The 27974-nt window shown below is 39.4% G+C and overlaps 1 protein-coding gene across 1 annotated transcript; it reads right to left on the bottom strand.

Annotated features, from left to right (window-relative positions):
• Window positions 1-506: 506 nt before the first annotated feature.
• GFRAL (GDNF family receptor alpha like) lies at window positions 507-27013 on the bottom strand. The gene is made up of 10 exons (XM_036379288.2): window positions 26936-27013; window positions 23828-23962; window positions 17675-17827; window positions 15748-16155; window positions 14986-15042; window positions 14038-14362; window positions 11837-12096; window positions 8766-8864; window positions 3721-3802; window positions 507-2686 (listed from the first exon to the last, which is right to left on the bottom strand). Exons 1-10 carry the CDS (start codon window positions 26961-26963, stop codon window positions 2599-2601), a joined length of 1635 nt encoding a protein of 544 aa, XP_036235181.1. The 5' UTR covers window positions 26964-27013; the 3' UTR covers window positions 507-2598.
• Window positions 27014-27974: the final 961 nt, after the last annotated feature.

Raw genomic sequence — 27974 nt, 5'->3', positions numbered from 1 at the left:
CATTACAGCCTTGTAGCTTCACACTGCACAAGGAACAGCTAGTCTGTGTACTTGTCCCAAAAAATCTTCACATATTTAATTTGAAACAATTGTTAGATAAAATGCATAAACAATCTTCCAAGAAAATACCCTTTCCGATGAGAGTGCTGGAAGGCAAAAATTAATGGTTTGTCCCTCTAGCCCAATCAGCCTTCATTTCTTCACTTTGTGATGTCCCAGCTCCAGTGGAAAGAGGATGAATGCTACAAAATTACGTATGTCCTGGGAATCTTGTCATCAAGAGAGTTTAGTTTCCTCATCTGGGTATTGGATGCAGGTGTCATGCAGGTGTCACTTAGGGGAAAATATTTTAATAATGATGCTCTTACAAAATACTGCTTTTTCTTCCATCATGGTCAGACTCAAAGTTCTTAAAGGTCTTTTCCAAACTAACTGATTCTATGATTCTCTGTTCAGAAAACTGTGAAGCAGCTAGCATATAATCAGGATCACATGAATACAGATCATCCCAGCAGAAATGCCTTTATTTAACAACTAACACCAAGATACAATTGGCAGACTACTTTGTACACATGGAGTGGAGGGAATGTACTTTTCCCATTAAGCATCTAAGTCATCTCTTAAGAGAGAGCCTGTGAAATTGCAAAGAAAACAAGAGCCACTAAATATCTTGTTGTCTCTCAGAGTAAAATACCCTCAGTTTCAAATACATTTTACATACTTGTTTGTGACTGTGTGTGTGTAAATAAGCACATCTTTGAGTTGTGTTTCTAGTGTCTAAATATACGATAATTAGAAAAAAAAAGTTTCTAAGAAGGTAATTTTTTTGTTGTTGTTGATCGAGGTTTAGTAAAATCTGAATTTAAATGTATCTCCTCAAATTTTGTGAATGGAAGATTCACTGGTTTTTGAAGTCAGACTGAAAACCAGCACAGGTTTCATGTCAAAAGTACATTTCCTGTGTAATTAAATGTTTTTATCCAAGATATTCTCAACACTATTTTCAGTTTGAAATCTTCCCATTTCACAGTTTTAAAATGAAGAATGTGAATATAGCACTTTGGTGAGAGTTAGTCCAGATGCTGCAAATTGCTGGACTGCTAAAGCAGATCTTTTTGATTAACAAATGAACTTCACTTCTCTGTTTCTGTGTTTTTTTCCAAATGCTGACTTAGTATGACAGAACATTTGATTTCAAAACAAAAATGACTTTCTTTGGTTTATGCAGATGATAGAGACAGAGAAAATCCATGTTGTAATAATTGTGTAAGATTTCTAAGCCTCTCCCCAACAGAACTGCAGACTTAAGATTTTGCTCTACAGTAACAACTTTGCAAGCTACCAAAGCCAGAAGCAAGAGTCACGTAGAAGAGTAGAGATTCTTGCTTTTCTGATCACATTAATTTCTAGTCCTAGATCTGTCATCTCACACTAGATGTGGCCCTAGACCATTGGTCTCATGGTCAAAACTGGAGGTGAGTTACATTTAGCAATAATTCAAACAAAATTAAAACTAATCACATTAGAAATAAAGTTAATTAATCAAATGCCATTATAACAAGGCAATACATGTGCTATTCATGGTAACAGCTGAATAAGAAACAGCAGTCCATTATTTTGTGCTCACCAGGACTAGATTGTCACAAAGATTTAACAAAGACAACTCACTGGCAGTAAATAGAAGGTTAAATCTAGCAAAACAACTCAGCTATAGAGAGAAATCCAGAGCTCATAGCCACAGAGTGGGATCCAGGATGGTGTTTAGGGACCATGTCTCCCAGAACTGTGCAAGGGGACAATCAGGCACTTTGTGTCTTACCTAGGGACAATGAATAGGAAACACAGATGGTGAGATGGGTTACAGCTTCTCTCTTGAGAAGCAGGCACTGCAGCCCCAAGCAAGTGACTTTCTCCACTGGGCATTCAGACCAAAAAATTGTTTTCTAAAGTTATTGTATTCAAAGTGACAAACTCCACTCATTTATTTTAGAAGCATATTGGAGGAGAAATTAAAAACATTTTCAGCAACAACATTTTGGAGTCAAAGCATTATTCCAGAGAGTCATTTTAGTTCATGGAGGGTTGTAATCCTGATCTCCTCCTACCCTGCAAGTGCTCCACCATCAAACTACAGGCAGCTTTTCTGTGACAGCTGCTTCAGGTACTTGGTACCTGGGAGCCAGGTATACAAAACTGCCACATATGTGCTCTTTATCAGGTCTCTAAAATGTTTCTGAATGGACTTTTTTTATTTCTTCCAGATGAGTTGAGATCAGAAAGGGTGCCTTCAAAGATTGCCATTGTTGATACAGCATTTATATCAGTGTCATGTGCATCTAAAAATGTAGGAAATGTACAGCTCAGGACAGATCTGTGGATTTACCCAAATAAGAGAGAGCACAGTTTTACCATTTTTACCCTTTTTTTCAGCTTTTGAAAGGCTAAAAATAAGCTAATAAATATAAAAAAATATTTTGTATGCTTAACTACAAAATTTCATAATTTATAGTCGTTTTTCTAATATATATTTTATTATCACATATGTACAACAGGCTGGCTCTCAGGAATAGCCTTAAAAAGCACAAGCAACAGAGTAGTTCATCTGTGACTTTTATAATGGGCCATAAATGTTTCAGAAGAATGGTCTGGCGAGGGACTTCTTGACTCATGTTTTGTTCTGCAGGCTCTGAAAACAAAGAATGTGCATGTATTTAACAATAAACTACTCAGCTTTTGGTTTGAACTTTGGCTTAATTGAAATCAGTGGCAAAATTCTCCTCTTTTTATGATGAACAATGTGGTATAAAATAATCCCCTTCATGTTTATTAATGCATTGTTCTTTCTTCCATTTTCTGTATTCTTTAAATCTAAATTTTCTTTATATGCTGATATTTCTGTAATAGTAATAATTCTGCAAACCTAAAGAGAAAGCCTCTGTTCCCATATATCCTTGACTTGCCTTTTGCATTTTTCTACAATTCCTCTTTGATCTGCCTCGGAACTTAATAATTAAATTTGACTCAATATCCCTCCCACTATATATAGCTCCTGCTACATCATGTTCTGTTACCTATCATCTGACAGTGTAATTCTTGAAATCTGGCCATTTAATTTGGTCCAAGAAAATGTATCATTTAAGAAAAGGCCGTGTTCATTTAACTAAGTGAATGCACATTTCTGTTTTCTTACCAAGCATTGGTGTATGGGCAGTTTCTCATACAGAGAGAGGGAGGGAGGGAAGGAGAGAGGGGGGAAAAGAAAAGGATGGCAGGGATGGTGGGTGTTGTTTACAGACTCCTATGAGCAAAAATGGCATTTGGCAAGAATATTAGCTACAATAGCAGCATTCATGATTTGGTTTCAAAATGTTATAATGCCGAATATGCTCATTTCCTTTTTGCATTACCCCTGCCTGCTATGGGGCTAGGAACGTAGTCTCACAGAATTTTTGAATTCAGATTTCACCTTCCCCTGCCATGGGACAGGAAATGAAACCTCCCAAAGCCTGGGATCTCTGCATGAATGGAGGGCATTGTAGATACATCTCGTATTTCACTCTTCCCTGCTGACACCCACAATGTCAGTTCTTTCCATCACTGGGGCATGCTGGACTGTTTTTAAAGACAATCACAATGCCCACCTTTTAACTAAGTCAAACCATTTTATTTTCTGGTTTTTCGATTTCCTAGAACCAGTGATTAATATCCCTATCAAATTACCTGATCTTTAGCAGAGTCAACAGGACTATTCCTAGGATGAGAGCTATGCAGGAGGAGTAAGCAATAATGTAGACAGTTTCACCTAAAAATAAAAACAGAAATCAGAAAAGAAACATCTGCTTGTTTAGTAATGAGAATCGGATTTGAGATCTGTATTGAAAATCATACATATGTGAGGCAAATTAGCTATCAATTTTGACAAATGTAATTAAAAGGAGGGAAAAGATCTAGATGTATGTCAGTAGTAGGAATAACTCTACCTTTGCCATTTGATCCAATGCAATTTTCAGACTTCTTTTAGTAAATGGCAGCTCTGATAGCACTTCATATGTATAGCATTACTTTTCACTCTGCTGCAGGGGAACAGCTTGTTACTATGATTTTTATTTTGGAATATTCTCCCTTTTGATTTTAAAATGTTAATGTTATTCTGTGTATCAGAGCAGAATTGGCTCTTACTTATCAACTAGACTTATTTTTCTTTTTCACATATTACTGTAATTACAGTCTAGAGCAATGCTCCACCTAGAATCAAATTAACATCAAATGGGATCTAACACTGTTTTTCTGGGCCCCATTCCTGTAGAGTTTCCTTTTTCAGTTAGGCTTCTCACCAAGAAGTCACTTTGGTGGCTTATGTGCTAAAAATTCCAACTGTTGAAAAACTGGGAGCTGTTACAAATTTTATTTTCCAAAGGAGGGGTAACTCTTTTTTTCCCTGACGTAATGAATCCATTGGTTTTGATCAAATATGTGAAAGAAACATTTCAGTTGGGAGTGCAATATGAGCCCTGGACACAGGATGGAGAGGCCACAAATGCAGAGCCACAAGCATAAAACATGAGACCTTTCTGTGACTTTCCTGTTGCACTGATTCTGTTGGCTTTGTACACTCAGGTAAGTTTTGTTTATAGAGGAACTCAAACACAGAGGGCCCTGGCTGCTCCCAAGCTTCTCCATCCTATTATCCAGTGAAACATTCACTAAGGAAGGGATGGATCCCTGGGCTCAGCACTGAGCCACTTCTCTGGGCTGTGAGAAGGCCATATTCTGGTCTCTGAATAAGTTATCAGTTATTATATGCTCCATGTGTTATGTATATGCACACACAAACCTAAACGAGGCATTTCTGTGTGCACTGCATACATGCAGCAGGTGTAGTGTATCATATGATACAAGCACAGATGGTATGGATGCTGCAGCAGCCCTGACAGGAGAGAGTGAGTATGTTTTCCACAGCAAGGAAAACAAGGAGCTGAGCAGGGTGTTGGACCTGCCTGGCTTTCATTGTAGGACTGTTCTCACTTTTTCTCAAAAAACTACCCCACATTCAAGTTTTCCAATGTAAGAAAGTGAAAGCAGTGATCAAACCACAATTTGCACAAATGGAGTGAACATTCCATTTAATCCAGTAACCTACTGGAGGATATTTAATATGGCGAATTTTTGAAGAAAGAGGTCTATCTGAGGTCTGTCTTAGAGAGGGACTGCTAATAACATATATTAAAAACTATATCAGCAGTTGGCCTAGCTCTCAAGTTACAGCATTTCTTTAAGATGATGGGTTTTAGCAAAAGAGTAATTTGTAGGCCTTTTTTTCAGTTTGAGTCTGAATTGTACATGCAGCTATTTTTGAAAACTTTTTACAAGTGTAGGAGCAGTTGTAGGGGCAACAGTTTCTTACTTTTTTGAAGTGGAAAGTGACTTTCACACATATTTTAGGCAAATGGAAACTTTTAAAGTATGTCACCACAAAAATTATTATATCTAACATTATATATTGTACAGTCATGGATGCTTAAAAATGGGCTAATAAATTTTCAACAGAACATTGTGATCTTTTTCTTATAAATTTTGTAAAAGGTGCTTCATTTCAATCAAACAAAACGCTGAAGTGACCAAGTGAATTTTTTTCTATTTTTTTGACAAAATCTGAAAAAATGCTACATTTTTGATGAATTGCTGGTAAAAGAGATGTTGATTCAGTTCTGTCAGGAACAAAGAGGGATTTTGGTGAATCTTACTCTATAGTGGATCTACCTGCTTAGGTATGGCTAGTGCATATTCATCAAACAGATTAATCCCAGCCTCTGCTCAGAGGTTTCTTGGCTACCTGCAGCTTCTCACAGGCTTTTTTCTACATTTATAAAACCATCAGACTGACAGTGTTTGATACCTTACACATTAAAGTCACTGGAGCTGAACTAATCTCAGTTCCCACAGCAGCTGGTATGCTTACAGATAAACCCTGCCAATTACTTGTTTATCTAAGCACTCTACTCCTTGGTAGGAAATATATGATAACACTACAATTTAAGATGAGACTTCAACAATTTTGGATCAAGTCTAATTATATTGTATTTCACAAGAACAGGGTAAGAGTTCTGTATTTCTAGCTTCCTCTTCCCTAAATAACCCACAACTTAGCCTCAAAGCTCCATGGTGATGAAAATAAATCCTTATCTTCCCACATGAATCACTTTTCAAACCAATGTGCAGGAAGCAATCTTTTAAATTATTTGGATCTGTAAAGTCATTGATATCATTTACATAGGATAAAGCCAAAGCCAGGCTGAAGATGCATAATTAGGTAGGCATATTAGAAGTTTAGAGAAATCTTATTTGATTTATAACTTTATGATATTGTTTCCAAAATGAGATCAAATTCAAGCTTACAGGAAAAGTCTCATTAACTTTTATATGGTTCTGACTCTGCCCACATCACATTTTGTTAAGAGAGTTGTATCAGCCCAAAGATGACTCTGTTGGCCTGTTCCCTCCTGAGAATGTGAACGTGTTTAAATCCAGTCCAGATTTTTACAAAATCCTGGTATCACATTTTTTACCCCAAACCTGAAATAACAATTTTTAACTTCCATGGTTCTATTTATTTACAAATATATTTGAATATAGGTATATATGCTTAGATTTATTACTTATTGTGAAAGACTCCTTCTATTAAAGCAATTTTATCCAATTGTATGATTTGCAATGCTGCTGAAAAAAATAGAGAAATCTAACTGGTTTTTTGAACAGTAAGCTATATTTTTAAGTATAAACCTAAAAAAAAAGCTGAAGACATGCTGAGTTTCTTCTGAGCATGTTCATCTGTAGACGGCCATTCATTCCATCTGGTTAAAGAGTTCCTTGTATCTTTCAGTGACAAACTAAGTAAAGGATTCTTCTGAGATTTTAATGTAGAGACATCAGCAGATTTTATCTCATATTTTTTGAGAAGAAAATAGCCAAGAAGCAAATGCCTTCAAAAGTCTCCACACATGTGAAAGGCCATACTTGACAACTTAACTGTTTTGCCTCTGTGCCCTGAATTCTTTTTGGGATTTTATTTCATTAAAGATAAATATTTTGTAAAGATGATAATTCCCTTTGCAGCCTGAGTAATGCACATTTATTAGTATTTGTATCTAGGACACTGAGTTAGATTTTTGGCAGTGGGATTTATGAAACAATTTGCAGTATGTTTTTTACCATCAGGCAGATATCCTGAATCAAATTCTTCTTCTTGACCTGACTTCCTATGAGACTTTCATGGCTTAAAGTTCCCATCTCATGTACATGACAGCTACAATAGAAGGAATATTTTATTGTATAATTTAGGCTGGTCAGCATTCTTTTTATTTTTCTAAAGTTATCCAAAGTTCTGTTAAGACTTCAAGGAATGGTTTTTGGAAAGTATTCAGACTTCAATGTGAACAGAATTAACTGGGTACAGGCTGCTTCTTGCAAATATTTATCTGAATCTCTAAGTGAAATGTAAAATGCATTTTACCCACTGAAAGAGTCTGCAGTTAGAACTAGTGACAGGGGTGTAATATCTCACATTTTGCATTTTCTCACTTAGTGCAGCATTTCTTGCATTATGACTTGCATTATTTAACCTCTAGAGTCTTGTTCTAACTAGGGATTCAGGCCCCCTCTGCAATTGGAAAAGAGAAGTCAATACTTTCAGCAAAGGCAGTCCAAAAAAATTGGACTACTCTTCCTTTGAGGGTCCCTGACTTTCTTCTCTGGCTACACAGAGCACTTGGATGACATGAATGATTCTTAAGGAACTTTAATGCTAACAGCCAAATGCTTAATTATGCACACATAAGTCTCAGGAATCCCATTCCCTTAATCCATTTTTATATCCTTTTTATCCCTTATCCAGGTTGCCCACTTCAGCAATAGTTGAAGGATGGAAAGGTTAGAAGTCACTTCATTTTCTACTGCATGCAGATATTGAATTATTTTTTTCACAGTCAAAAGCATTCTGTAGGAAGAGTTCTGGGAACTAATTTGTAGTATTAGTCTGGAGAATTGTAATCTGCCCTGCACAAGGTAGAACAGGTCATTCTCATTAGAGGTGATATTTGTGCATTAAGCTCTTTATAGTTCTCACTCTGTAATTGGGTCCCTCAAAAGGAAATATAAAATAATATTATTTCAGCAATGAAAACATTTGTATATTAATTCAATATCCTTTAGCTTTATGTTCCTTAATTTCTTAATGTAAATTCATGGAAAGAAAAGCAGCAGCTCTATTAAAAGAAATAAAAGGAAATAAAAGTTGCAGCTCTTCAGCCCAAGGGGTACTGTGTGCCCTCCTGTTGTGTAAGAAGGTAGAGTCCGATGGAGTGTAACACAAGCCCCTTCTCAGACCACTTACTGTGGCTTCTAATTTTGTTGCTGTAACTACTACAGAAAGTCAAGAGAGATAGAAGTAGGTGTGGCATCAAAGATAATAATTTGTGTTACACGTTATGGCTACTACTCTCTAATGACTCTACAGAGAGTCAGGCTCTGGCAGGCTTAATAGCTTAATTTTCCCCAATTATAATACAGCGATTGTGAGACATCTATTTCAAAACCATTTGTCAGGGCAATTGATTCAGTCTGATTAACTTTATTTTGTGGATATATAAGCTAAGCCAAACAGGAGATTTCCAGACCAAATGAAGGAGCAGCAGATCAAGCTCACTTGCCTGAACCCACCCAAGGAGAGCAGTGCTGTGGAAATCATGGAGTGACTTGCCCAAACTCACCATTAATTGCAGAAGAATGGAGCTGTGCTCCAGAAATCTTTTCCCCTGGAATTTCTGTATTTACCCAGTGAAAACCCTTCTTCTGAATAGAAATTTGACCTGGATATTGGAAAGAAAATATCCATTTAAAATATTAGTTTAAAATAATTATATAAGTGAATATTGTTTGATATTTTGCTAAAAGACATAATTTAAAAAGGGAGCTATTTAAAAATACTGTTTACTGATATTTGATGAACAAATTGAATGAGTGCATAATAGTTCTTCCTGTTCTACCTCAGTTTTTCTTACGGATGACAAGCATGCTTTGAAAATATTCTCTGCCACAAAAGAGCTTAAATTCTCTTTTCACATAAACTGTTTTAAAAATAGGCCCACCAAAAGAATTGGGTCCACCAAACCAATACAGAAGTGGTGAGAAAGGGGTAGCAGTCTGAAGTAATTTCCACAAGGCAGAGTTTATGCTCCAGCTGTGTTGCTAGACCTCAACAATTTTTTTAAGAAAGGCCTGTCCTCTCAGTGGGCATGATTTCATGAATATATCTGAAAATACATATCTTCTGTTGAAATGGAAAATAGGAGGTTTACTTAAGTAGTATATTTACAGAGTAGAAGGCTAAATGATACAGTACACAGCTGCTCACCCACATAAACAGCAAGCGGAGAAATTTTAGTAATATAAGAAAGGCACACATTTGCAGCCTGGAACACTGTCCAAATAACAATGGACTAAACCTACCTGTTATTTGGATTTTTTTCTGTGAGATCCAAAAGTATAACCCAGACTTAAAATATTTTGGAAACCTAAATTTTTTATTTCCCTCACTGACATTTTTTCTTATTCCTGTTGAGACACTGATCCTACATTGGCAATGATCCACCCTGTGCTTCTGCTTCACACAGCAGCAGTCAGTCACAATTCTTGCCTTTTACTGAGTCTGCAGTCCTTTCACTGTGAGCACAGCCTTGAGAACAGCACTTGGAGCAAAGGCAGTGCCATGCAAAGGTAGGAAGAAGAGATGGTGTAAACACCACTCATGGACCAGTTCTAGAGGCAAAGATTCCCTTCTCATACCCTGGGTATTTGCTATCCAGAAATGTTTACAGATCATTGCCATTGTAAGAGAGAAAGTCAGCCAAAGATCAGCCCCAGGCCAGAGGAAAAATTCAGCACATGGTGTTGGGTGGGCACTGTACAGTAATCACTCCACATCTCTGTACTGCCATGCAGAGAATGGCATTAAAAACATGCTTTGTAATAAAACCTATAATCATCACCATCATCGGTTTAGCTGCATCACAACTAGACATCTAGGGGAAAAAAAAAAAAAAAGAAAGCTGGAGGGGGTCTGTAGAGTAGGTACTGATCCACCTGATCCACTAAAGGCTCTGGATCCCCAAATTCTTTTTTTTTAACCACCAGGAAATTGTTGCACAACATAAGAAACATAAGTTTCCATTCTTCAGTCCCAATTAGGTTAGGGAAGTTTCAATCACAAAAACCCTCAAACCATTTTATCCTGAGACTGCTTCAGGGAATGGCAAAAGCTCATCAGCAATTATTTGATTATTCAGACATGAGGATCTTTTTTTTGTTTTGTACGTTAAGAAATAACTAACAGGATGATGTGCTCACTCATTTGGACTGTTAAATTCAGCCCTAAAGCAAGCAAGTAAATAATATTCATCAGCAAAATCACTGCTAGAAGTCTCAAGTCTAAGTGTGTTACATTATCACTTTTCCAGGGTAGCTGTTAGAAGATTTTAAATATTTTCTCAGAATCTGGATTTGAGTAATGATTAACTAAACTAAGAGCAATGTTTCAGCAACTTGATTTTAGTTTTTGGGCAGCCTTTGAGTGACATGAAAAAAAGTTACACCCTTATCAGTGGTACCATTTTGGTTTCTAGAACTAAAAGTGTAACTACTTCACTCAATGAAATGCATGCACACAATCCATATATGTTTTCAAAGCACTGTCCCTCAGATAAAACTATGAAAGAACCATTTCTTTTCATTGAAATCTTTAGGTATCATTACCTCTCCCAGGGTAGTTTAAGAATGTACATAATTTTGGAGTATACATGTAGAAGACAGCTGGCACAGGGCATGATGCACCAGCGAGTAACATATCCTAAGAGGATTTATATTGCAAAATAGTTGGTGTGGTAAGTCAGAGATTTGAGGAGAAGAGAATACATTGGTCTTTGATCTGGTTGATGGAGCAGATGTCTGCATGCAGCTGGAGCACTGCAGAGGCTGCAGATGAACCTCCAGGTTCAGTTTATACTGCAGGAGACCAGGAACCACCCCATGATAGAGAACCACCCTGTGATGTGACCCAGGACACAATAACTGGGGACAAAGAGGAGCTTTGCTTTGAAGACACTTTGCAGATTCAGACTAAAATATTAATATTTGCTCCCATATTTCCATTTATAGCATTAAAAATTCTCTAAACCAAAGGCTTGGCAAAGACATGTATATTTGACAAAAAATATTTAGCTAATCAAGTACATGAAAGTCGTTACTGGATCCGAGAAAGTGCCTATATTTAATCTCAATTACACCCAGTGTTTTTACTGAAGACCAAATCCTAAAGCCTTCTTTAAATAATTGAAGCTATTTTCTGCAGAATTTATTCTGTTGCTAAATATGTGTTTACTAAGGTTTACTAATATTCAGACTCCAAGAAGAAAAGAAAAAAAACCCAAATGCTACTTTGTATTATTTGTAAAAACAGTGTACCAAAGTACAACATTAAGCCAAAACCAGGATGACTTCGGACTTTTCTAATCTGCATATTAATATAGACTCTAGAAATTATTTCTTTATTTCAGAAAATTCAAGTAATGAGACATGTAGTCAATTTCATTGGTTTAATACTATTATAAGTTTTCCCCATACCAGAGGAAGAAAACTTTATGTTCAATTTTTGTTTTGGTTTGTGTTTTAAAAAACCCACAGCTATAGATCTTGCTGAAACCAGTGGTAGCAAAGATTTGATGTAAATTAGGATCTTAATTCTCTTTAAAACTAATTATTCTGTAAAGCTGGAAGTGTTACTCACGTAAGTCCCTGAAGCAGGATTTGCTGTGCAGCATGTGATGGAAGAGCTCACACAAAGGCTGCTCCAAGGGAGGCACATTTTGGCAGGTGCACTCCGTGAGCAGCATCGTGCCCCAGCTGCTGACGTAGGCTGCTTTGCAATCAGCGGTGGCAGAACAGGGCACGTCATCCTTGAGCAAAGTTTCAAGACAAGCTTCATCATTATAACATTTTTTTGTCACATGTCTCCAACACTTTGACCGAAAAGTTGCGTATTTTTTCCTGGTAGGGGAGAAAAAAAAAAGAAAAACAAAAGAAGTACACAATGACACTTTAACTAACATGATTTCATAAAAAGACATTTAATGAACACCACTGAAGGAGTGCATTTCCAAGGTACCACTTAAGCCTTAAAAATTGCAATATTCACTGATAGCTGACATAAATTCTGCTCTGATTTTGAGGAAAAGCAACTGTAGTTCTACTCAGCACCTGCTTCTCAGAGTCCAGAAAATACAGTGTGAATTCCAACACTCTCAGATACTCAGAGAAGAAATGTGAATACAGGAACTAGACCAGTCATCCCAATGAAACCACATCATGTGCTGTTCTAGTGGATCTGCTTTTGAGCAGGGTGAAGGAAGAACAAACATTCAACTTATTTAGCATTAAATAATCTACATCTAATGTCACCCCTTGGCCCTGCAAATGTTAATACAATATAAAATGTCAAAGGCTCCGGAAAAAGTACTGTGAACTTAAAGATAAATTGACAGCAGAGATAAATTACATGAAGAATTACTCAGTTCAGTAATCTCAAATTATTTCCATTTATTTACTGTTAGGATGAAATAAAATTGGCCTTTAATGCACTGTATATGACAATAGAAAATATCCATTATAAATTAACTAAAAAATATGTAGATAATAGTTTAAAAAAAATCTAGCATATTATATTTTAGGAGATGATAAAGGTAAAGCCTAGTGTACAATACATTAAGTTATTAAAATATTATGTCTTAATCATATATGTTATTATATGCTATAACATATAATAACATATATGCTATATATGTTATTAATTAGCAGTTGATATTGTGTAATAGCCACAAGCATGTCACATGGAAAAGCATGGACTGTTGCAATACTGCCTAGAAAACTTTTGTAAATATTTTTATTACACAAGCAAAGATCTCAAAGCAGATGCCACCTCTGTTCTAATGGAATTATTTTCATTCACCTCCTGATTTATGGATGTGACTAGCCATAATTCACAGACTAATTTTGCTAATTATATGCATTTATTGTCAGTGCCAGGAAACATTAATGTTCCCAAAATGATGGGGAACTCAGCCATAATGACATTACATGTCTATACATGTACAGACATACATTTATAGCCCTTTGGCTGTTGTTACTGACATCAACCTGAATAATCTGCACAAAACCAAAACCATCTCTTGGCCTCCTGGTTTATTGACTGAAGGCTAATTTAAGCACAGCTTTGAGGTAAAATTCAACTCTAATCCACAAGGTGACCACACTGAAAACAAGTGGGCCAATTGACTGTCCTTAAAAGGAGGCAATTAGGTTGAAATACAAATATGGTAATCATGTTGCATGTTTTAAAAATATAAAATGAAATGTTGAAAAGGCATTATCCTTCATGAGTTTGGTGGTCTGTGCATGTTTCAGGCCAGATTTTTGAAAGCTTTTTGCAAGTATCCTTGAGATGAAGAGAAGAAGATAAAAGATTTTTGAAGAGGCCAAGCTGGTTGCATGGCTGTCGGGTACAAAGGGTCAGACTCTGCCCTGGAAAGGTAATTACTTTTACCAAACAAAATTTGTCTGGTCTGCTGCACAACTTGGGCAAACTGGTGGAGGGCAAAGGTGCAGACAGGCAGGTGTTATCTGAAGAAAGGGGTAATGAAAATATGCAATGGCATAGTTTGTCCAGCAGAAATGGTGTTAAGTGTCATGATACAGGCAGAAGAGAAGCCCACATTAGATTCCAAACCTTTCTGAAAATTAATCATTTCAATTTACTTGTGGGATTACTTCTGAATTACCACAGTTGATCCAAACATCTGTGACGATGTCAAACACAGCAGATACACTGCAGAAAATAATTTTGTTATGGCTGGGATATATAGAGTATAATAAAAATGGTTTGACAAAACCTTTATTAAAAAGCACCTTAGTGGGCAAAATACTTCTACTCACCTGCACAATTCATTCTCTTCACACATCTGGACTACATTCAAACATGATGGAGGTGGAACTACAGTAACTGCACAGGGCTTGCCATGGAGAAGTTCTTTGGCTCTGTGGCAGGATTCATCATGCTGGATGCAGTCACAAAATATCATCATTTGGGCAACTTCAAAAGGCATGTTTCCATAGAAGAACCTTATGGCTGCTTGACATCCTTCCACGTTGCACTTCTTATTTACTGAGCAAACTTTTAGGTACAGGGACAGCTGTTTGTTACACACTTCATCTTCAACACACTCCCTGTTCACATCCAAACAGCTCCTGTTTGTGTGTGCTAAAACCAATAACAGTTTTTAAAATAAAATCTCAAGAAAATTTTTCTCAACACCAGTGATGACTGGTAGGTGTCCTGTCTACATAATTCCAGTAAATCAAGCTTGATTCCCAAAACTCTGATCCAGCTCTTCCTCCTTTCTTGCTTCTTTTAAGCCTATTGAGTAACTTCATACTTCTTTCTTGCACTGCTTGCACTGCTCACAAGCAACCCTCCTGAAACAGCTGAAATCTCCAGTGTGCAGTCTTATGCTCAAGTAATGAAGAGAATATAAATGGCCTTTTTGTGCTTTTAACATCAGTTTAGGTATTTCGAGACTGAAATAAACCTTCCAAAGATATCTAAAAATTCTAGACCCTAAAATGCTTATGGGATAAGATTTGGCTCTGTTTGACAGAATCATGATTGTTACCTGATTTCCATTTATCTTACTCGATTGTTACGTGTTACATTTTTGGGTTCTTCTGCACCCAGTACCTTAACTGAAGATACGTTTGGTCTATTAACTCCCTGCTCATCCATTTCAATGAAAAGTATTAATTTTAATCTGAAGGAATGTTGTACACTGTCTGAAAACTGAGCTAAAAGTATTTATTAGGATTCATAAGTAAATTCAGACTTACCTTGTTTGGAGAGAGCAGATAAACCCCATTGTAATTTTCTTTCCATACCAATATTGTCTAGAAGAAAAAGATACAGGTACAGGCATAAATTGTAAATAACATCTTAGCCTTTTAACCTTAAAGTATTGGCTGTCTTGCTGGCATAGCACCAGGAATAAAAATAAACAAGAATAAAACAAATTAGTTTGACCAAATAAAACCTACTAATAAATTCTGAATTCACTATTACATATATTCATAAGTTTTGGGGTCAAAGCATAGTTTATCAAAGGCTGCTCCTAGCATTTTTTACATAATTAAAGATCCTGTGGACTCAGTAAGAGTTTTTTAGAGCTTCTCAGTGCATTGTAAAGTCAGATTTCTTGTAAATACATAAAAGCCAGGGGCCTTAATGTGCTTATCAATGGACCAGTTTTCAAGTTCAACTAACTGCTTGTCATGACCTAAAGTCAAGGCTAGCAGACAATTCTTGCTATTAGTAAATTATTTTTGTTGGTCTTATACCGCTTCTAATTATAGTGAAAAACTGAAAATAACTTATTTAGATAAGGTTGCATCAAATTAACACATTGAAGAATGACAGTATTTGCACTCAGGCTATCATATTGTATCAGATTCTGAATTTATTTGTAACTAAACCTCCTAAAATGATCATATTTACAATTTTGAATTGCAAATGGGCAAAAAACACTACTGCTATGTAGAAAGCATTCAGACTGCTGGAAGAGCACCAACTTGTGTCAGTGACCAGATTTTTCTCACCATCAACATCAGCATTATAGTCATCATCACTGCCATCATTGTCACCAGCTCCCGAGGCTTGGCTCTCCTGTGAGTGTTGTAAACAAGGGTTGTTAAATATTCCCTTCCATATTTTAATGCATCTCGTCTGACGCGGCTCTGGGCACGTGCACCTTCCCAGAGGCGTTGTCCTCAGTTCTTTCCAGGCCAGCAGACACTTGGCAGGCCGGGGGGAGCTGCAGGTGCCTGCAGGTGCCCGGCAGCCCCGCTGGAAGCTCCTGTGCGCGGCCGAGCAGCGCGGCTGCTCCCGGCAGCGCCTCTTCGCCACACTGCAGCTCCCCAAGTCCTCAGAGCGCCCCTGCGCCCCGGGGCTCCTGGGGGGCCTGACACCCAGTTCAGTGTCCAGCCTCGAGGGAGACTCCAAATAGTCTGCAGAAATAGGTACAAACAGAGTAACAAATCAAATAGACGACTGATCATCATCAGAGCACAAAATCTCAGGAAAAGGGTGCTTGTCTTAATGCATTACATTGAGTGAAACAGTCCTAGATTAATTCTGAGCTGTGTGCAAACACATAATAATTCCAGACTCTAACAAACTAATGAATCTTCCTCATGTTTACGGTGTGCTGTTAGCTGTATAGTACAGTTCACTCTAACAGTTCAGCTGCCAAACAGTAGTAAAAAATCCTCACTAAAATTACTGTATAAAGAGTTTAACTTCACATAATTTTAACCACCTACAGCTTGGACATATCATGGTATAATCTTAAGTAAATACATCATTCTTAAAGAGAGAATGACAACTCCAGAAGATGGTTGATTCATCACCTAAAATAGCAATTTAAGTTAGACAGGGAGAAGTACTCCTGAAAGTGCCTAACAACACCATATGCTGTCCCTTGTAGGTAAACCCAACACTACTGTAAATCTATCCAAACTTGTTTCTATAGTGGTGAGAAATGTAATGTCAATTGTCAAAAAAAAATATAACGTTATGTCATTTTCCTAGAAGCAAAAGCAACTGTTCCAATGACATCAACATTAGGCTTCAGATATCCATCCTTCCTGTTTGAGGCAAGGAGTTTGGGGCAGATCAGGATGTTACTATTCCCTCTGCAATAAGGCCATATAGTCTAGTACTATATGAATGTTCAGTCTAGTACTATGATGAATGCTGTGTAAGGCCAGCAGGGTGTGATGGATCAGTGCCAGGAATCACTTTGAAACTCACTTTGCAGACTCTCATTCACTGGCTGATTTTATCTCTCTTGTGTCAGCTTTGCTAATCATTATGCCAGGAGACTTTGAACCAGAAACTGCAACTTCTTCGTGTACTAAGCAACTCTCAATTACAGAGATAGACTTTCTGCGTGGATAAGAGTTCTCAGAAAAATAAAAATAAATTGAGGGGAGCTCGGCCCATTGATTACAATAGAATTTTTAAAATATGTACTCTATATATTATGTATAGCTTTATGCAGGTGGTGACTATGTTTCACACATCCAGTAACCTCTCCTAGATGTAGCGAAGGTCCTCCTGCAACACAGTGTTACACAACTGCACCCCTGTGCATCCCCATGAATTATCCTCCCATTCAGAAGTTACTGAATGTGGCTATATACACAACCTAGATCCAGTGGCTCTTAAATTTCCATGGGCATTGAGTAGCCTTCAACACACATTGTGAATTCACTCTTGCTTTCCAGTGGATTCAACAAGAACTTTAGAAGCCATTTGAATTTCTCACATGCATTTTATTGCTTTTGTTTGTAGCATTTCTTTCATATGCATGCTAGAGCATGAATATCACAGAAAAGACAAGACTAATTTTTTGGGGGAATTTATCAGACTTGAGAATAAGCAAAGAAAGTCGAATCCACTTAAAATGGTGGTTGCAAAATTACTGGGTTTGGTCTTCATAATTACAAATTTATGTTCAGTTACCTTTATTAATACTGCACAGTTTCCCAAGCAAGGTTGTGATGCTGCAGATATTGTCTGCAGTGCAGACACAGTTTCTAAATTCTGGGTATTCGTCAGCCAGGACCTGGATTATTCTATTACATCCAACACGGTCTTCTGCCTTGCATCTATTACCTAGAACTCACCATTAAAATTATAATTTCATTAATGTTTATGAATGCTTAAGGGATATGGTTACATAAAACAATTCAATTGAAGAACAAAAATAATATGCTTTGCCAAGAGAAGACAGTTTGTCATATTTTACAAATTTTAAATAATATTCAAAGTAATAAAATAAAGCTGTGGGTTTGACTTCTTTTATTTGATCTGATCCATTACCAGAAAATCTGCTCTCAAAGTACATAAAACCTTAAACTCTCACCTTTTATTTTAGGCAGGTCAGGCACTGAGACCAAACTAAAAAGGTGCTTAGGTGTGGAAGGGGCACAGCCTGAACTGAGAGACTTACCTCCTGTGTAGCAGAAATGAGGTGCCTGGTACAGGGACAGGAACACACAGTGCAGGCTTGAGGCACTGTGTGATGGAGTGAGACAGGACACAGAGGGCAGAGCCAGCCCCATGATAATGGTGATGAGAACCCCAGGCTGAGGAGATGCTTGCTCTGGGTCAGATTCCCTCTCTCATTTGAGGATGGTGCAAGCCTACAAATGCCATTTAGATATTCCCTTGAACCCCAACCCCACAGAACAACTTCACTGCCTAAGTTTAAGAATGACAACAAATTTAAAGCAGCCCAAGAATAGTCTGATTTTTAGGAATTTTAGAATAAAAATGAGGGAGAAGTTAACATAAAAAAAAAGGTGCAGAAACTCTAGTTTGCTGGCCTATTTTCAAGTCTATTTGCATGTGCACTTGGACTCAGTGGTAAAGACAGTCACACAGGATGTCAGGTCATATTTTCCACGTATGTGTGGGGAAAATAAAGAACATGTAATAGTTTGTGGTACAAAGGTAAATCAATCAACCATCTACTTTATGAGCTAAAAGCTTTTCAAAAATATTATTATGATGATGATAGTGGGATTGTGTGCATCCTCAGCAAATTCACTGATGGCACCAAGCTGTGTGGTGCAGTTGGCACATTGGAGGGAAGGGATGCCCCTGGAGGGACCCTGGCAGGCTTGAGAAGTGGGACAATGCAAACCTTCTGATGTTCAATGAAGCAAAGTGCAAGGTCCTGCACCTGGGTCATGGCAATACCAGACACACCTGCAGGCTGGGCAGCGAGGGGATTGAGAGCAGCCCTGCAGAATGAGACTTGGGTGCAAAGGTTGATGAAAAGCCTGTTGTGAGCTGACAGTGAGTGCTCACTCAAAGCCAAGTGTGCCCTGGGCTGCATCAAAAGCAGCGTGGCCAGCAGGTGGAAGGAGGTGATTCTGTGATTCTACACCTCTACTCTGCTCTCATGAGACCCCACCTGGAGTGCTGCATCCAGCTCTGGTGTTCCCAGCATAAGAAGGACGTGGAACCGTAGAAGAAGGTCCAGACAAGGGTCAGGAAGTTGATAGCAGGACTGGAGCTCTTCCCCTACAAGGACAGGCTGAGAAAGTTGGGGCTGTTCAGCCTGGAGAAGAGAAAGTTGTGTGGAAACCTCACAACAACCTTCCAATATCTGAAGGGGCCTAAGGGAAGTGAGAGAGACACTCTTTGTCAGGAACTGTAGTGACATAACAAGGAGTAATGGATACAAACTGAAAGAAGAGAAATTTAGGTTAGATTTTAGGAAGAAATTTTTTACAGTGAGGATGATGAGACATCAGAAGAGGTTGCTCAGGGAGGCTGTAAATGCCCCATCCCTGGCAATGTTCAAAACCAGTTTGATAAGGCCTTGAGCAACCTGGTCTAGTGGGAGGTGTCCCTGCCCAGGACAGGGGGAGATGGGACTAGATGATCTCTAAGGACCCTCAACCCTTATCATTATATGATTCTATGATTTATTATTGCTTAAGTTAAACATTACTTAAGAATGTAACAAGTGAAGCAATTTCATTTGATTTAGATAAGTTTTATTTTGTGAAAGCCATGATTTACCTTGTCAAAACAGGTATGTGGATCCCCAAAGCAGCACATTTCCTCTCTTTACCTCACAGATATCAAATGTCTCACAATATGTAAGAGAAGCAGTCTGTGGCTCACGAGATCCAGCCAGGTCACAGGGCAGCATGAGGGCTGGCTTCTGTCTCCTGGGCACACAGGCTGATGTCTCTGCCCTGCTAATGGTGCTGCCTGCCCCCTGCCTGGCTGCTTCCCCACAGGTGTGGGGCAGCAAAGATTCTGCACTCAGTAAAACTGCAAGTGACAAGAAGTCCTCTGTCACCAGCACCACGGGCAAGCTTTGATGTGAGCTGGGTTTAAAATCACTTATCTGTTGCTGACACAAATAGCAGTGGAAGGCAGCAGAGGCAAAGCTCTGCAGGAGGAAACAGTGCAATTTTGCCACTGCCTGAAGTGATGAGAATCAGCTATTCCTGACTTCACATCCCTGTCCTGATCCCCCCTTTTTCTACCAGTCTCTGCATTGACCTTTCTCCAGTTGCTGACTAAGGAGGGTTTGGGGGATATATCAAATAATACCCTGCTAGAGGGGAATGGCACAGGCCAGCAAGAGCTGCAGGTCCCAGCCTCTGCTCCCACTCCACCTCTTCCATCAGCAAAGAAAGAGGTGATGGTGGCTGGGGTTGCCTGTATCTCTCCAACCCCATCTTCAAATTTCCTTCTGCTTTTTCAGAAGTAGATCATGACCCCTGACCCTTAGCACTCACAGTTCCAGAAGTCAAGGAACTCAGGAGATTTATTGAAGGTCACAGACATAGGATACTTCCTGACCATAAAAATAGGATGAAAAGGATGCAGTGACATGGCCCATGAAGATGAGTGTGTGGATATTCTACTCTGTATTTTATCAACTAAGAAAGGGAGAATAAAAGAATTTCAGGAAAATATATTCCTGTAGAAAGAGAGCAATAAAGATCAGGAGAGGCTGGTGTAAAAATTAGCTTATTCACAAAATTTGTGACTGTCTTTTTCAAGGTCCAGATCACACTTCAAGGGTGAAGGTGAGTAGAACTAGAAGAATAAACCCCCATACCCCAGTATATTTTGCACAGCACCCCAGCCTCACTCAGCTCACCTGTCTTCATGCCACTGACCAGTCGTGGCCAGGAGTTGGGGGCTGTGTTCAGTGGCCCCTGTGCTGTGATCTCACTGTGCTGAGTCAGCACCTGACAGCTGGGGCTGGGGAGAGGCTGTGGGGCTACCAACATGCAAAGGGCACAGACACGAGCAGGAAGCACATCAGATTTATGGGGCTCCATTGCATGACTTCTTAAAAACTGTGTAGAAATAACCTATTATCAGCATTGCTCTGTTTGTACAATGGTATTGATTCAGCTGTGATTAACAGCAGAAAATATTTTATTACTGGTTTTCAATTATTGTTGCTTTACCAGGGATTAGTTCTAGGTAATATATTTTATCTTATACATATGCTTCTAAGGCATTTACACAAAAAAAAATGCTCTCTCAGCCTAATGTTTGGCAGCCATTATTCATAATTTGATTTATTTATAGGTGCACAATTCATGTACACAGGACCACAGATAGAAGCATGACAGAGTAGAAGCTGACACTCCCTGAGTGATAATCTCTGCTTTTGCTTAATCAGCTCTTCAGTCATCTCAGTGGGAATTGAATTTGAAGACTACAGGGGAAAGTGTGAGGTTTTCCTCTCTAGCACTGGTGACACCACAGTTTGGATAGATCTCCAGAGATCCTTCCAACCTCAATGAGTCTGCTATTCTAGGAAAATTAAACTCATCCAGATCTAATTCAAAATGTGATTCCTTAAAACGTAAGTGATCTGAGTTGGTTTTTTTCTTTTGAAAACCTTTTCTGTTTCCCATGCAAAAAAATAAAGAAATTTTATACTTATGGTTAAATCAGAGTTCAGAAATGTCTTTTTTTTTTACACTGAAATAACAGAAGGAAAACAAACAAATGACCAATCCCACAAATACACCATAAAAACCCAAACCTAAAAGTCTTCATTCAGCAGTGCTGAAACTCTTTTGATCTTTTCAAAATGAAAAATCTTATTTCATCAAAATTTAATATTGCTATCTTTTCTATCCTGACCTGGAAGCTGATTCATAGACATTTTCACACTCTGTTTTTTCTTTCCACCACATTTTGGCCACAGAGGTGAAAGAAGGATTGGACCCTGAAGATTATAAACTGAGACTCTGGAAATGCTGCTGGAGTAGTGGGGAAGAAGTGATGGAAAATTTGACAGGAAAAGGAGTGACTACTTAGGCAGTAGTTTGGAGAGTGTTCCCAGACCTGCACCGAAGAGCAAAAGATGGAGGTCTTGATAATGTACACATTTAACTTTGAGGTTACAGTCTGATGGACTGAGTTATCGAACTTGTACCCCAAAGGAGTTCCATTATAATTTGTAGTTAGGTTTTGCACAAAGAAACTAACAAAACAAATATTTACCCCATTGTCTATTGCCTCCAGTAACATGTTTGTGCTCAAAGGACATTCTCCATTCCTACAGCATGAAGTTTCTAGACTTGCACATGAGAGACAGTGTAATGTTACTCTTACTAATGATGCTGCTGGTGGGTTTTCTACACTGTTTCTGTGGGCTGTCTGAGAGGTACCATCAGCTCTCTGGCTGGATTTACATGCTCTGGGATCATGGTACCTAATAAGCACATTTAGTATAATTTGTCCTAGACCCAACACAATATCTGAGTGCTCTGCAATGCTGGAGAGTCCTTGCCAAAAGCTATTATCCTAAGGAAACATACAGATGCGAATCCAAACAAGCAGTCACAAGAATGATTATTTCTGGAAGATTTCTCTGGCCCAGTTACAAATATCTTTAACATCAGTGAATAAGTACATAAGATAATAAGAAAGGGAAATTTCATATTATGGGACAATACCACACACCCAAAGGGGGGCCACAGAAGGAATCATGCTGGCCCACTTCATCTGGCTGCAGGGTACCAAGATTAACAGGCTAAGCACAAACATATATCTGCGTGGCAAGTAGTGCTGGTGCTAATGTGTTTGTGAATGATGTGAGAGAAACAAATTTAGCTTGTTCTGGTTCTGTTTTGGTTCTAGAGAGCTCATCTTTAGGGCACTTGAGCCAGAAAGTACTGCATATTCCAATTTTTTTTCTTCTAAACAGCAGCCATATCTTTTGAAACTGTTTCATTTCACATAAAATATTCAACAGATCAATAGAACATGTGCTGCAGCCCAGCTGCTTTGGGAACTGTTGTAACTGTTATATTATCATATACTTTTCATTTACTTCATCTGTTCTTAAAAGTATAAAGACATTCTATGCAAAGTAGATAAGTATCTGGAAAAGGACACCCTAGACCCCCAAAGAGAATTTTCTACTCTAATTATTTGAAATATTGTCTTGGGACATTTGGGACATCAAATACATGCAACAGATCAGACAGACAGAGGCATTCATTCAGATAGCTCACACTAGAGGTGAATGTTTTATCTGTTTCTTACTCTAGTACAATAATTAAAAATTACTCTAAGTAACTACTACATTGTTTTGGGTATTGTGTTAGATTATAGAACCACAGAATTGTTTAGATTGGAAGGGACCTTCAACCCCTCTGCCATTTGCAGGGATGTCTTCCACTAGGACAGGTTCCCCAAAGCCGTGTCCAACCTGGCCTTGCTCATTGCCAGGGAGGGGGCAGATCAACTCCTCCAAATTGTGTAAAACAAAGCTGGAACTTCTTCACCAGTTGCACACAGGCTTTATTTAACAGGATCCCACAAGAGCCTAATTTCTGCTGAATTCAGACTTCTCGAGTTGATTCAGGCTCTGACTTTGTTCCCAGTGCAGAAATTTCATTTATCACTCTCTTGAAGAGACATTGTGACTGTTACTGAAAGTAGCATTGGCCACTGCAAAGGATTTCAGAAGCTGATTGTTTTTTGCCTTAATTTCTCTCTTTAAAATCTCACTGACTTCATTTAGTTGCCACAGGGATATTGTAATAAATTATGAATATGCAATTGCATATAGCAATTCAAAATTAAGGTGTGTACAACATACAGAATTACCTGAAATATTGCAGGCATCTTCAACCACATTCCAGACACCCTCACATCCATTTCCACCATTAAGACACTGCTCCCTCAAGTGCAGACAGTCAGTAGTCTGGACAGTAGATATACATGTGAAGTAAATGAATAACACTGTAAAAACAGAATATAATGACTATTTAAAGCAGTAGATACTGTACTGACCCTTTTCCTTTAAACATAGGTTTTAAAAATATAATTTACTATAGTTTTTTCTATAGATTCAAATTGCTATCAAATTAATTTTTAGCAGAACAAAGTTTTCCTCCGTTTTGTAACTGGAAAACTAAATTTAAATGTTCAAAGTTTCAGTTTGGCATATTTTGCATTGGTTTTGCCCCAGTATTGTAACAGTAACCATAGTTATATATGACATTGGTGCATGGATATATAGAAATTGTTGCAGTTCTGAGCTCCATAATAAATTACAGAAAGGAAGACAGTAAAAAATTCAGAAGAAACAGTACTTTATTCACATGAAATCTCACCAAACTAAGCTGTTTAGGAATTCCTATGAATAGAGTGTGTGAAAGAGATTTGACAACTACACAACTGTAAAATAATAAATATGATTTTATTTTATAAATGCAGTACTCTTCACTCTCTTTATTTTTACTTCACAGATGCATCATTTCTTGAAAGCAACCCTCACATATATGTCTTCATCTGCTTTCCTGGGTGCATTGAGCCTGCTAATTACATTAAAAATTTCTGGAGGTTTCAAGATAAAGAATTTTATAGCAGCACTGCCTGTGACTTATCAGTAGAAAATTAAATTGCCATGTTAAGAAAGGAGATATCAGCTGGAGTTTAGCTCTTTCATTAACATTCCCATGGTAAGGCAACCTCTAATTTGTAATCATGTGTCTTTATTTTCTATAAAATTAAGTTTCAGTCACTGATTTCAGGCCTTATCAAACTACCTGCTAAACACCAGATGTGTTTTCTTTACTTGTTGAAGAACACGGCATCTCTCTAATAAAATACCTTCCCCCCCCCCCATCATGTTCAGGTAAGTGCATGTGGAATTTGAGTGGTTTCCAGCATTGTTTAATCCCTTAAACATCATTTGCAAGAGGCATGAAATATTGCTTCAGGATTTGTTCAGACCCTATCTGAAGAAATTGGAACACTTTTTGGACACATGCTGATAAATATGAAGCAACATTTAATACATAATAATTGACAGGTGCAACAGCATCTTGTGTGCCTCTGAGACAACAAAGAGGCCACATGTGCTTATTATAGCTGGTGCTAATCCTTCCTCAGTGGTGCATATTCCTGGCAGTTCTCAGATCCATGCAGGACTGGTGGTGATTTCCAGCCTGAAACACTCCTAGGCTGTGTCTGTCCATCAGCCTTGAGGACATATTGACAGAAACAGCTCCTACCTCTTGACCTTGAGGAATGTGCAGCTGGCCCTATCCATAGGACAATTATGGCTTATTATGACAACATTTTAGTTCTAGGACTGTCTCAAAAGGTCTTTCTTATTTTGAAATTACTGACTATTTATTCAGGTGACAGGGAAAAATAAGTTGCCAAATACCTTACAGGGCAAAATGACTGCATATATAAAACAATACAAAATTATAAACCCACATATTTGTTAAGAAAAGGTGTTTTGCTGGATGACCATTTATCTATTTTTTAGGTTCTTACACAACACAAGGTTTACTCATCTGACTAGGATTCACATCACAAAGTCTCTGTGCTCTCTTCCTCGTGTTCAGAGAGTTTTCAAGGACCAGTGGCTGAGACAGTCAAAACAGGACTGACTGAACAGACTTCCTGCTACTTTTTAGGGAGTATTTCACACTCTTCTGCTTCCCATTTTAAACCTATCTTGAAAGTGGCCCCAAAATAGGAGGTGATGTTTTTGCAAAATAAAGAGGTGAGTAGCATAATCTATGATTTAAGTCACTTCAACCAAAGAAAGGGCTTCTTTGGCTGTAATGACCTATTATGGATGGGTCTTTGATTCCTCAGCAGTACAGAGGAGGTACACAGCCAGAAACCTACAGGAAACAAACTGCCCTATACAATTTTAGAGTCCAGGGCACTGTAGCTTCTGCAGTTTCTTAAACTGACAGCTATTACTTTAGTTGCTCTCTTTACTTATTTACTCAAGTGTTTGGAATACTAAGTGATTCTGCATAGAAGAGTTGAGGGTATCTAAGAGTTAGTTTGCAGCTAAAACTTTTAGCGGGATCCATATTGACAAGAAGACACACATTTAAATTTCTACAGATGTCTGTATTTTTATGCAAAGGCCTATTGATTCACTGGGTAGGTGTACAATTCTCTGTTTTCTGTAGGATTTGGTGCCTGAAGTTAAAAGGAGGCAGAAAAATAAACATTTTAGTGCTTTCATTTTGCAGATTGGGAACTGAGGAATGGAGGAAGTACATTTCCCAACTCTGCAATCCTAAAATAATGTAAATAAGTAATAATGAATATTGGGAAACTAAGCTGTGGTTTCTATCCAATGGCAAGAGCAGTGGGATAACAAGCTCTGAAGTCAAAATGCCAAACTACAGCTGAACATAGCTTGAATATAGTTGAAAATTGATAAAAGACAACTTTATTTTAACAAAACCTGGGGCAGAACTACCTACAGAATACTTTTAACACAGAAATACAAGTTTAGAATAGTGGGGTGTTAAAGAGAGAAGAGCACGTATACAGTATACAGTGAGGAGAAAAGGAGAATAACAGAAATTAACATACAACATACTTGTCTCATCATATTCTCCTGTACCAGTTTTGTTGATTTTCCCCTTTTCTCCACTCAAGCCCAAAGGCAGTGTCAGCAGCCCTGTGTGTAGCCCGGGCAGCACCCAGCTCTCCCCAGCCAGCAGCCAGTGGCTGTTCACTCGGAGCAGGTGTCCCCGCCGGCCGCTCCTGCCTTCCCGCCGCCCTGCCCCAGCCCTGCCGGGCAGCGCTCCCGGGGCCGAGCCAAGCCCGGGCCCCGCGCCCGCCGGAGACCCGCGGGAGCCGGAGCCGTGCCGAGGGACGGACGGACGGACGGACGGACGGACGGAGGGGAGGAGGGGGCGGCCGGAGCTGCCCGCCCGCCGCACTTACCGGGGCCGAGGAGCGCGGCCACGGCCATGGCGCTGCCGCAGGTGCCGGAGCGGGGCCTCAGGAGCCGAGCGGGGCCGCAGGTGCCGGAGCGGAGCCGCAGGTGCCGGAGCGGGGCCTCAGGAGCCGAGCGGGGCCGCAAGTGCCGGAGCGGGGCCACAGGAGCCGAGCGGGGCCGCAGGTGCCGGAGCGGGGCCACGGGAGCCGAGCGGGGCCGCAGGTGCCGGAGCGGGGCCACGGGAGCCGAGCGGGGCCGCAGGTGCCGGAGCGGGGCCACGGGAGCCGAGCGGGGCCACAGGAGCCGAGCGGGGCCGCAGGTGCCGGAGCGGGGCCACAGGAGCCGAGCGGGGCCGCCCCTTCAGCACCGGCCCGGGGACAGCGCCCGCCGGGCCCGCCGCCGCTCTGGGCGCTCCGAGCGCGGCGCGGGCGGGGGCAGCGCTGACTCCCGCCCGTGCAACGCTGCCCCTTCCTCTGCCCACCTCCTTCGGCCGGGGCACGGAATGACGGCTCCCACCTCCGGGAGCGGCCTCGGCTGCCACTGGCACACCCTCTGCTTACATTTCTTCTCTTGCCACAAACGCTGAGCCGGACCGCGTCCAGATGACACGCAGGAGTTCTTCGGCATCGTCCACAGGATCTGACACTCCCTCCGTACTTAGTTCTCTCTCATTTGATCTCCAGAGAAACTAGCAGAGCAGGTCTTTGGCTGCTGCCTATAAGCTCCTTGGAAAATGCCTGTTGCTATGTCCTATCGCCTTCTGTAAGCACTTTTCAACCCATTTTAGGAGTGAATTTGTTTTCATCTCAGATTTGGAATACAATCTTGATCACTTAAAGAGAGAGAAGACTTATGGAATATGTTGGATGGCAGACATGGGGAACAAATAATTAATCTATAGTCTAGTCCCAGACAGGACTATGAGTGTAACCTCAGGTGTTTCACTAAAATACCTCAAAAAGCAGTTTGCCATACAAGCCAGCAGCTGACTTGGTACTTAACAATGGAGCAGTCAGCCATAAAGGATGCAATCATACACCTGCT

This window comes from Molothrus ater, chromosome 3 (assembly GCF_012460135.2).
Source record: "Molothrus ater isolate BHLD 08-10-18 breed brown headed cowbird chromosome 3, BPBGC_Mater_1.1, whole genome shotgun sequence".
Lineage (NCBI taxonomy): Eukaryota > Metazoa > Chordata > Aves > Passeriformes > Icteridae > Molothrus > Molothrus ater.
The sequence above is the reverse complement of the archived record's forward strand: the minus strand, read 5'-3'. Positions and strand labels throughout refer to the sequence as shown.